The 10,443-nt window shown below is 52.6% G+C and overlaps 1 protein-coding gene across 2 annotated transcripts; it reads left to right on the top strand.

The window, feature by feature from the left end:
* The first annotated feature begins 1,283 nt into the window (after positions 1 to 1,283).
* On the top strand, positions 1,284 to 9,919 carry casc3 (casc3 exon junction complex subunit). 2 transcript variants are annotated; one of them, XM_062454927.1, is made up of 12 exons: positions 1,284 to 1,503; positions 2,252 to 2,276; positions 2,749 to 2,804; positions 3,389 to 3,640; positions 3,755 to 3,903; positions 4,020 to 4,193; positions 4,969 to 5,876; positions 6,211 to 6,381; positions 7,019 to 7,135; positions 7,291 to 7,493; positions 7,611 to 7,778; positions 8,051 to 9,919. In XM_062454927.1, the coding sequence occupies exons 1-11, from the start codon at positions 1,318 to 1,320 to the stop codon at positions 7,746 to 7,748; spliced, it is 2,379 nt and encodes a 792-aa protein (XP_062310911.1). In that variant the 5' UTR covers positions 1,284 to 1,317; the 3' UTR covers positions 7,749 to 7,778; positions 8,051 to 9,919. The 2 variants fall into 2 exon arrangements, with proteins under 2 accessions (XP_062310911.1, XP_062310919.1); XM_062454935.1 differs by having other exon boundaries at positions 8,056 to 9,919.
* Positions 9,920 to 10,443: the final 524 nt, after the last annotated feature.

Genomic DNA, 10,443 nt, shown 5'->3' on the forward strand with positions numbered 1-10,443 from the left:
ATTATCTGTCTTAAATTGTTAACGTTCTAGTTTCTGTGATGGAAAATGTTTCGATCTAAATTGTACATAGCACAGTAAAATAACAAAATATAAAATGTTGTCTTGGCCTTTTATATAAAATAATGATATCGAGGTTTTAGTAAAGCCGGTGTTCCGGAGAATTATATTCCCCGTTGCACCTTGCGCGTGCGCGAAATCATGAAGTTTTCTCCTGTTGCTTGGTTGAGCTGAATGTTATTTATATAATCGCATATGTTAACTTATAGTGTACTCTACGTGAACGTTAAAGTTTAAATGGCACAGTGTTTTAAGACTTTAATGAGTTTTCATTTTCATGAAAAATGTGGGCCTCCAGGGAAATCTGTTCCCCCTGTGTTCTCAGTGTAAAAGACTGATGTATAGATGAAACGTGTATAATGTCACTGTAAAATAATGGATGAAAGATGAGTATCCTAAAATTATAACACAGAATTGCCTATCGTACAGTACAATAGTTAATTGGTACCTGCAACAAAACGTAAGGTTGTGTGTTAAAAACGACACACAAATAATAATAAAATGAATAGGCCTAACAATAAACTAAAATATAAACAACCGTCCGAACAAGACAATGCTCACGAAGAGGCATTTTCAGTTCAAATTGGGATACCTTAGGTACTGTAAATTACAGTACCTACTGTAGGCTACACTAGACGGATTAGCACTAGCTGTTACAGACTGAAAACAGGGACTGATAACAATTGAGCAATGCAATACAACTTACATACTTTAACGCCTGTATTTGAGTGCAAATTAACTAACCAACATCAAGAAATGTACCTTATGCTCAGGGAAAGTAGGTAGAGTACACTAAGCTAACATACGCAATTATAAATCACATTCAGCTCAACCAAGCAACAAGGGAAAATGTAATGATTTCGCGCACGAGCAAGGAAGGGGGAACTGAATTCTAGGGAACACCGGTGTTGTGCCCCCAGATGCACCCCCCTTGAAAAGCACCCTCTCGTGGGAGCGGGCGCACAAACCACTCGAATCAAAAAGTGAAAGATTTCGTCTTGATATCGCAGTCAAACAGAGGGGAGACAGCTGTCTCACATTGTAACTTTTTATTTAGAGAATAGAAGAGAATAACGTCGGTTATTTGTGTAAATAACTGATGTTCTTCTCAACACAAAGTCCTGAAACTCCAGTCTAAACTGATTCGAGTGGTTTGTGCTTTTCAGGGGGGTGCATCTGGGGACACAACACCGGAACTGCGTAAGGGATATTCACCCACAATTCCTATCATTTTCCGGTTTCTCTGATTTGATTCCTAAGATGGCGGACCGGCGAAGGAGAAGGAGGCGCGCGTCCCAGGACAGCGAGGAAGATGACGAATCTGGTTCGGGTTCCGAAAGCGCAAGGTCCGGTTCACCATCGTCAAAGAGCCGAGTGAGGGAGCCCGAACCGGTTGAGGCGCCAGCCGTTCGCGTGGTACCGAAAAACGACGCCGAATCCGAGTGTGTGAGTGTCTTGCTTCCGCGAGCCAGTGTTAGCCACCTAGCTTACCAAGGCAGAATCATTTCGTTCCGTGACCAGGGTTTGACAAGTTAGCTAACTTGTAAATATATATTCTCATGAATCAAGTCAACCCGTTTTTGGGACAGCGGGTACCATCGCGTGTTGCTTGTGGCTAGGCCAACCCGCATCCCCATTGTGAGTTTGCCACGTCCAGCTCACGTTTCCAATAAATCACCGGGCAGCTGCACCACTGTCCTCGGTCGTGGAGTGCGACGCCTAAAGCCAGAGTCATCGGAGCCTTGTAGTAGTTTGTTTGTAACTCTACAGGTTGCTAGGTTGTTAAAACGTTGCTGTGGCGTCTGTAAATGTACGTCACATGCGCCTGTTAATCACTCTTGGCGGCTTGTCGGTGAGCTGGTGAATAAGCTGCGGTTCTGTGAAAGATCTCCGGGAGTTGTATTAGTCGTCATCTTCGAGCCATGAAACTCATGTAGTTGGACAAACCGCCTTTGCACTTTCAGAAGTGTTGACCGCATCGTCTTTATTTTCAGGTAGTAACAAAGATAATGTGGACTACTGGTGTCAAAATACGTCGCACCTTACTCTGCTTTGAGGATACAATATTGGGAACAAAACATTGAGGAACTGACCCGAAGCTTCCAGCTTTAACGGAATGTGAAACTGTCAAAATGTGATTTGCTTTGTATGTTTCTGTTCCCTGATCTTTGTTCTATTATTTTATACTTTATAGGAGAGTGAAGATGGCGTAGGTGAAGGTGAGTGACCTATCAACAGTCATCAACCTTCTTAAACATGCAAAACTGGTTTTATCTTGTTCTTGCTCAGGCAAATGGCTCACTACTATATACTGTCTACAGCAGCCTTTCTCAACCCTGGTCCTCAGGGACCCCCCTGCCCTGCATATTCTAGATGTTTCCCTGCTCCAACACACCTAATTCAAATGAATGGGTCGTTATCTGGCTTCTGCTGAGCTTGATAACGACCCATTCATTTGAATTAGGTGTCTTGGAGCAGGGAACCATCTAGAACATGCACAGCAGGGGGGTCCCTGAGGACCAGGATTGAGAGAGGCTGGTCTACAGTCATCGAGTGTAGGCAAGTCCTTGAAAGAACATGATGAATAACCAAGCACGACGAGCTGTCAAATTCGCTGCCTCTGTTAATCCCTGAATAGGCTAGCAGGTTGACCGGATAAACATTTGTTTTCTTGTTTTGTTTTTCCTCCAGCTGTTCTTTCTGACTATGAGAGCGCTGATCCTGAAGAGAATGGCTCCCATTCAGAGGTGAGAAGGACATTATGGCTTCACAAGGATTTAGTGAGCTCTCAGGTTTTGTCGCACAGTTTGTCCGGGTGTTAACGGTGTCTTGGACATCTCTGAATGTTCTCCAGGATTCTGGTCATGCAGAGTGAGGCATGTAGCCTTACAATCTGTATTCTAACCAGGGATCTCCTCCAAATCAATCTTCAAAACATGGTTTGAGAGTGGTGATTCTTCTGAGGATGTTCTGAGTATTACTGAAGTCTAGAAATGTCGACGGTGTGTCTACCACCCCCCCCTGGTGGGGAGTTATGGAGCTGCATGAAACGATGGATTATGAAATGGGACTTTTATGTAATGGCTCTGCAGCAATGTCCTATTATGCAAATACAAAGCCTTAATATCGAGAGGGCCTGACTCCTGCGCTCATATACAGTGGTACTGCATAACTGTGCTTGGTAGACGGTCTAAACGCCTTAAGGAGCTTCCTGTTGGTCAAGTTTGTGTTTCCATTCGCTAATCGGCATTGTCTCCAGGATAAAACCAACGAATGTATTTGAATCTCAAACCAGAGGTTCACGTTTAGTGACGCTGTCGTTCTTTCCCAGGGGGGAGAGGACGACGAGGGAGGCGAGCGCTTCAGCGACGAAGAGGAGGCCAAATCTGCCCCGGAGCCCAAGCCCGCCACAGAGGACGCCCCTGCTGCCGTGGAGGAGGAGGGAGAGGGCGAGGAGGAGGAGGGCGAGGAGGAGGAGGGCGAGGAGGAGGGGGAGGTAGAGGAGGAGCAGGGGGAGACTAAAGAGTTGAAGTCGGAGGAGAAGGGCAACCTGTCCGGAGAGAGACAGAGTGGGGATGGACAGGTGAGGCCAGACGAACGAGTGGAGGCGTGACTAGAGTTCATCCATGCCCCTGGTGTTCTCTTCATCCTCCCTGCTGCCCTTTGACATGTCTCCTGTTCCTCCTCCTGCTTCCAGGAGAGCACCGACGACCCAGAGACCCAGCAGGGGGGTAAACCAGGCCAGAAGCTGGACGACGACGAGGACAGGAAGAACCCCGCCTACATCCCCCGCAAGGGCCTGTTCTTCGAGCACGACGTCCGAGGCCACGCCCCCGAGGAGGAAAGGTATCGGTTGCCGTAGTTACCTCGTCCGCATGCGTGTTTTTTATTTTCTTTCGTCCATTCAAATGCCCACGGTTCATTCCCATGGCCACTAACAAACGTGTTTCCCGGGTCGACAGGCCGAAGGGTCGCCACAGGAAGCTGTGGAAGGACGAGGGGCGCTGGGAACACGACAGGTTCCGCGAGGAGGAGCAGGCACCCAAGTCACGTGACGAACTGGTCGCCATCTACGGTTACGACATCCGCAACGGAGGAGGGTCAGGTGACCGCTCGTACCGGCAGCGCAAGCCCAGGTGGGTGCTCCGCCCACAGCACTCCTCCCTACAATAGGAGGGTGGTGTGTTCTAGTCCCTAGGACGGGGGAGGGAGTGTGTTCTAGTTCCTAGGACGGGGGAGGGAGTGTGTTCCAGTCCCTAGGACGGGGGAGGGAGTGTGTTCTAGTCCCTAGGACGGGGGAGGGAGTGTGTTCCAGTCCCTAGGACGGGGGAGGGAGTGTGTTCTAGTTCCTAGGACGGGGGAGGGGGAGGTGTTCTACCCCCTAGGACGGGGGAGGGAGTGTGTTCTAGTTCCTAGGACGGGGGAGGGAGTGTGTTCCAGTCCCTAGGACGGGGGAGGGAGTGTGTTCTAGTCCCTAGGACGGGGGAGGGAGTGTGTTCCAGTCCCTAGGACGGGGGAGGGAGTGTGTTCTAGTTCCTAGGACGGGGGAGGGAGTGTGTTCCAGTCCCTAGGACGGGGGAGGGAGTGTGTTCCAGTCCCTAGGACGGGGGAGGGAGTTTGTTCCAGTCCCTAGGACGGGGGAGGGAGTGTGTTCCAGTCCCTAGGACGGGGGAGGGAGTGTGTTCTAGTTCCTAGGACGGGGGAGGGAGTGTGTTCCAGTTCCTAGGACGGGGGAGGGAGTGTGTTCCAGTCCCTAGGACGGGGGAGGGAGTGTGTTCCAGTCCCTAGGACGTGGAAGGGAGGGGGTTCCAGTCCTTAGGACGGGGGTGTGTGTTCCAGTCCCTAGGACAGGGGGGTTTGTTTGACGGGAGAGTTTATCCCCGGTCCCTAACTGGCTGCTCTCGTCCCCAGACACAGCACGTCCCCCGTCAGGGACAAGCGCTGGCGGGACGGGGCAGAGAGGCCCGTACGTACCTCCTGGCAGGGGTCCACCCGCAGCGCCCCCCCGGCCGTGCCCCTGCACCCCCCCGGCCCCCAGCCCTCCGCGCCCCCCGGCTCCCAGCGCAACAACAACACCAACAACCACCCCAAATCGTCCCCGCACCCGCCACCCTCCAGAGGTTTCCAGGGCAACCGGCCCAGCCAGGCCCACGCGCAGCACCGGAGCGATCCCCGGTCCAGCTACAGGAGTCCCGCAGAGACCACCCACCACCGGAACCTTCCGGGGGCCGACGGGGATCGCTCCGGGGGGCCCCGGGGCCACGGCTGGGGGCAGCAGGTGGAGCGCAGCCCCTCGGTGGTGGTGGAGGACGTCCGCAGCGAGGAGGACGAAGAGCAGGCGTCCTCCGCCGGCGTAACCACAGCAACCACCACCACGTCGTCGTCGCAGTCCGTGTTTCACCACCACGGCAACAAGGCCGAGCGGGACTCGGGGCCGGCCTCGTTGCCACGGAGACAAGAGCAGCGGGCCGGGGGAGGGGCTTCCGGCACGGCGGAGCCGGCGTGTCCCGTGGCGCGCGACGCCTCGCCGCCCCCCGAGAGGCCGGTGGAGAGGAAGTCGTACTCCCTGGCTCGCAGGACTCGCTCCCGGCCCGCAGAGCTGGGGAAGCAGGCCTCCCTGGAGGACCCTCCCCTGGTCCCGGCCCCCGCAGCCGGGGGGGGCAAGGGCGAGGGCTGGCAGGGCCCCGCCCAGAGCCAGGGGGATGGACCGAGCCAGACTGGGGGGCTGACGGGCCTGGATCAGGACCTAGCCAGACTGAGCCTGGCGGGGCAGAACTGGGGGCCGAACCCTCACTCCTACCTGCGCGCAGAGATGAGGGGTGAGGATCCTCTCTCCAACTGCCTCCCTCTCTTTCGAACTCCCTCTTCCTCTCTCTCTTCCTCCCTCTCCCTCTCAGTTCAGTTCAATGGGCTTTATTGGCATGAAAAAAAACAAATGTTCATATTGCCAAAGTAACGGTGGAAAATATTCATCAATATAAATGACAGCTTTATATATATACTTAGATTTCATACACTCACATACAGAGACACGCATGGTAGTCAAACATATACATACCCCTCTTTCTTTCTCTCTCTTTAAATATAACTATACATTCATTCTCCATTTCTGTCCCTAACTCTTAATCCATGCCCCCCCCCCCCGGTCGTCAGGTATCCCCAGCCCCATGCACGTTTCCGGGGCGCCCCCCCAGTACCCCAACATGGAGGAGCTGGGGGTGGGGGCCAACCGGGCCAAGCGCTACTCCTCCCAGCGCCAGAGAGCCGGCCCCGAACCGGCCCCACTGCACATCGGCGTCATGGAGGGCCACTACTACGAGCCCAGTGAGTACCAAGCCAGGGCCACCAGGGGGGGCTGCAGGGCAGAGCCACCAGGGCAGAGCCACCAGGGCAGAGCCACCAGGGGGGGCTGCAGGGCAGAGCCACCAGGGGGGGCTGCAGGGCAGAGCCACCAGGGCAGAGCCACCAGGGGGGGCTGCAGGGCAGAGCCACCAGGGCAGAGCCACCAGGGGGGGCTGCAGGGCAGAGCCACCAGGGGGGGCTGCAGGGCAGAGCCACCAGGGGGGGCTGCAGGGCAGAGCCACCAGGGCAGAGCCACCAGGGGGGGCTGCAGGGCAGAGCCACCAGGGGGGGCTGCAGGGCAGGGGGGAGCAGGGGCCCGTACCCTGGGGAGGGGGGATTAGGAGGATTCTAAGGGCCCTGGTCAGACAGGGGCCCCAGCAGAACCCCAGACTGTCCTGTGGGATTAGGGTTTAGGCCCAGAAACCGTAGCGCCGGCCCTGGTGGAGAGTGTGTCAGGGAACTGTTGTCTTGATCTTGTGGGGAACTGGGAGTCCGTTTAGAGAGAATGTTTTTTCTTCTGTGGTTTTTATTGCTTGTGGTCTCCTGTGGAGCAATTTTTGGTTGTCTGTCACACGTAGTAAAAAGAAAATGCTGATTGGGTCGTCGTTCTGTTCCACAGTGTCGTTCCAAGGACCAATCTACGCGCACGGGGATAGCCCCGCCCCTCTGCCGCCCCAGGGCATGCTGGTCCAACCAGAGATGCACCTCCCCCTCCCAGGGCACCCTGGTCACCCAGGTGAGCGGACCCTCACACTGGCTGGTCACCCAGGTGAGCGGACCCTCACACTGGCTGGTGTGTTTGAAAACGGCCACTGTCAACCAACAGCTCTTCAGTTCAGAGCAGAACCACCCCATCATGTCTAATCTGTCTTCCCCCCCCTCCCCCCCCAGGTCTGCACCCCCACCAGTCAGGGGCCCCCATGCCCAGCCCCGGCCTCTACGCCGCCCCGCCCGTCTCCATGTCTCCAGGACAGCCCCCCCCTCAGCAGCTGCTGGCTCCGCCCTTCTACCCTCCTCCCGGGGTCATGACCTTCAGCAACACCAACTACCCCTACCCCGCTGGGGCTAGTCTGCCACCCATGTTCAACCCTCAGGTAGGGGACCCTGGAAACGGCACGTCTGGACAGGCCCGGGATAGCTGTGCATTCCTACTCCATTCCAAAACGGGTCATCTAACCCAGTCTCTCTCTCTCTCTCTCCCCCTCCTCCAGTCCCAGGTGTACGGTGGGGTGACCTATTACGACACTGTCCAGCAGCAGGCCCAGCCCAAGCCCTCGCCCCCCCGCCGCTCCTCCCAGCCGGTCACCATCAAGCCCCCGCCCCCGGAGATGGCCTTCGCCCCCGAGTGACTCCGTCACCCAACCAGCACCCAGGGGCTGGTGAGCACCTCTCCCTTCCTCCAATGCACCTCTACTGGGTATCCAGACCTGCTTTAGTACCCAGGAACAGGTTCCTCCTCTTGTCTTGGGTGTTCCCATGCCTAGTTGCTGTTTTCCCCGAGTTATGGGTCAAACACACCAAGCCAATCATGATATATTGATCATGTTTACTGCAGTTACAGTCCTGAGATGATCCCAATCCACTCACAAATTACACTGTCTTACTGCCTTGTCCTCTAACTCTTCCCTCCCCCCCCTCCCTCCCTCCCCAGGACAGGGAGGAATGGGCAGTCTGACCAGGTCCCCCCCAGCCTGGTCTTCATCCTAGCAGGAGACCGCGAGGAAGGATGGGGAGAACTGAAGTTGGCGGAGGGGTCTGCAATCAAGGACCACATGATGCGAATGAATGGATGAATAGACTTTTAGTTTCTTATTTTTTGTCCCCCCTTCTCATTTTATTTGAATTCCCCCACGTTATTTCCTTTTCTTTAAGAATTGTCATTTAGATGTTTGTGGGAGGAATTTGGACATAGATTTCAGGTGCACCTTTACAAAAGATCTGTGTTTTTTTTTTTCTTCCACTCCCTGTAACTGTATTTAACTCTCCTTCATGGTTTAGCAGTGACAGAGTTCTGTCTTAAAACCCCTTTCTTAACCTTTTGGGAAAGCATTTCTGGATTGTGTCGTCGTCAGCCTCCAGTGGGGTTGAGATGGCAGCCTCGGGGCTGGAAGCGACGCATGTACCTCCTGAGAGGGCTGAGGGTGTTACAGGACGGGACGGTCGGTGAGAGAGGAGCGTGCGGCGTGTTTCCAGCTTCCCCCCCCCACCCTGCTCTCTCACTCCACCATCAGGGTCCAGGTGGTGTTTCATCACTCATCAAATAGCCTACGCGAGCCGTACTTGAGTATCCTTGTCAGGCAAGCTCATTCAAGTGGATTTTGAGTTTAACAACAACAAAAAAAAACATTTTAAATACTGTTATTGAAGAAAAATGTTTTAGTTACCAGCCATTCACTGTTATGTTATATATCTGTATATTCAGCTCTTGCTCCACACATCATTCTAGATCTGTTTGTCATAGTTCCATTTACTAATGCATAAGTTTTTGTTCATTGATTATTCTATCTATCCAGATGGTGCTCACTTGGCTAATACCAGAGTTGGATATCAATATCTCAACTAGCAACGTTGCAACAGAGACAGTTTAGTTGTTCTGGAACCTTCCACAAGAACGTTGCGCTGTGTCCGTGTTTCCTACGATGTAATACTGTATTCTTCCCAGACACCTTTCCCCTGCCTGAATCTGGAGTGCTTGAGTGCTACTGCTTGGTGATAGGTTTCTAATGTAAGTGTACATAGACAAATGTGTATATAAAAGCCTGTGGTTTGATAAAGCAGTAATATTACTACTACTATTACCAACCCCTTTATCAAATGAATACCCTCTCCAGTTAGAGCGGGCTGGGATGTCAGACGTGATTTCTGTAAACGTTTTATGAGTGAGTGAGTGAATGCGAATGGTCACAAGGTCACAACAATTAAACCAAGCGTTCTCCGGCTTTTGAAATTCAAAACCGTTGTTAGGATTTTTGTTTCAAAGTTTGCCTTTTCCTTCAGGATTTTTCTTCTGAATCATTTTGTGAAATGTCAGCCTAACCTAGCCGAACTGGGGTCAAGTTGCCCTTCTTTGAAGATGTTGACCCAAGTGATGATGTCACTGAATCCCCCCCCCCCCCCCCCCCTCCATATATAAAACTCAGATCTGATCCCACATGCATGTTTCGTACATAGATATTGATTGTTAAAGCAGTTTATTTGATGCCACTGGCTGCAACCCGTTAGTCTACCCAATAAGGGCACGGTATTTTAATTTGCAATGTATTTTTTATTAGTTAACCAGGGTCAGTATAAGTAAATTGAGCTGCATTTTAAAGCTACAGTGTTTAGAAAAGGCTGTATATATAATTTGAGATGTCGAAGAAGGTTATCTGCCTTAAGGGTCTGGTTTTCATATCTGTTGAATTTGACCTGTCAGCACTGTGAGGGCTTGTTTGATTTGATATCCGGATATATTCAAGTGTTTTGTTTGTGGAGCAATTTTGTTGAGTCAGAGGAACAATAAACCAATCCAATAAAAACATACTTTATTTCCTCTCCCTTTATTCGACACAATAAATACGTTAAAGGTTTGGTTGGTTGCCCAGGCTTGTTTGTGTTTCCGTTCTGGTTTTATGAGGCGGGTTTGCAGGACTTTTCCCTTGCTGCCGGGCTTCCCCTGGTAACCCCGGTGTTTCACGTCACAACCTGTGAGTTGTGGGCAATTCCCTTAGCCAAAGCCGGCAAAAACACGGACTCGGGAAAAGGGTGGATAAAGGGCTCAAGTTGGCGAGAACGCGCCTCAAAGTCCGTGAGTCTGTGAGGGTGGACGTTGGGATTAGGGCAGAGAGGGGAAGACATGCAGCACAGGGCCCCAGGCTCTATTCGAACCATCGCCGCTGTAGCAGTGCCTGTCGTCTGACATTCCTCTGGAGTATGGTGTACCTTCTATGGGCCTGGGAACTCTTCTATGGGCCTGGGGACCCTTAACCCTTGTGCTGCCTTCGGGTCACATGACCCAAAGGTTCATAACGAACCATCGTTGTGTTTACTCAATTTTACCCAATA

This window comes from Osmerus eperlanus, chromosome 2 (genome assembly GCF_963692335.1).
Source record: "Osmerus eperlanus chromosome 2, fOsmEpe2.1, whole genome shotgun sequence".
Classification (NCBI taxonomy): Eukaryota; Metazoa; Chordata; class Actinopteri; order Osmeriformes; family Osmeridae; genus Osmerus; species Osmerus eperlanus.

Coding starts and splice junctions, on each gene's coding strand:
- casc3 (XM_062454927.1), top strand. CDS start 1,318: ATGGCGGACCGGCGAAGGAGAAGGAGGCGCGCGTCCCAGGACAGCGAG. Junction 3,641..3,754: donor GACAGAGTGGGGATGGACAG/GTGAGGCCAGAC, acceptor TCCTGCTTCCAG/GAGAGCACCGACGACCCAGA. Junction 3,904..4,019: donor CACGCCCCCGAGGAGGAAAG/GTATCGGTTGCC, acceptor CCGGGTCGACAG/GCCGAAGGGTCGCCACAGGA.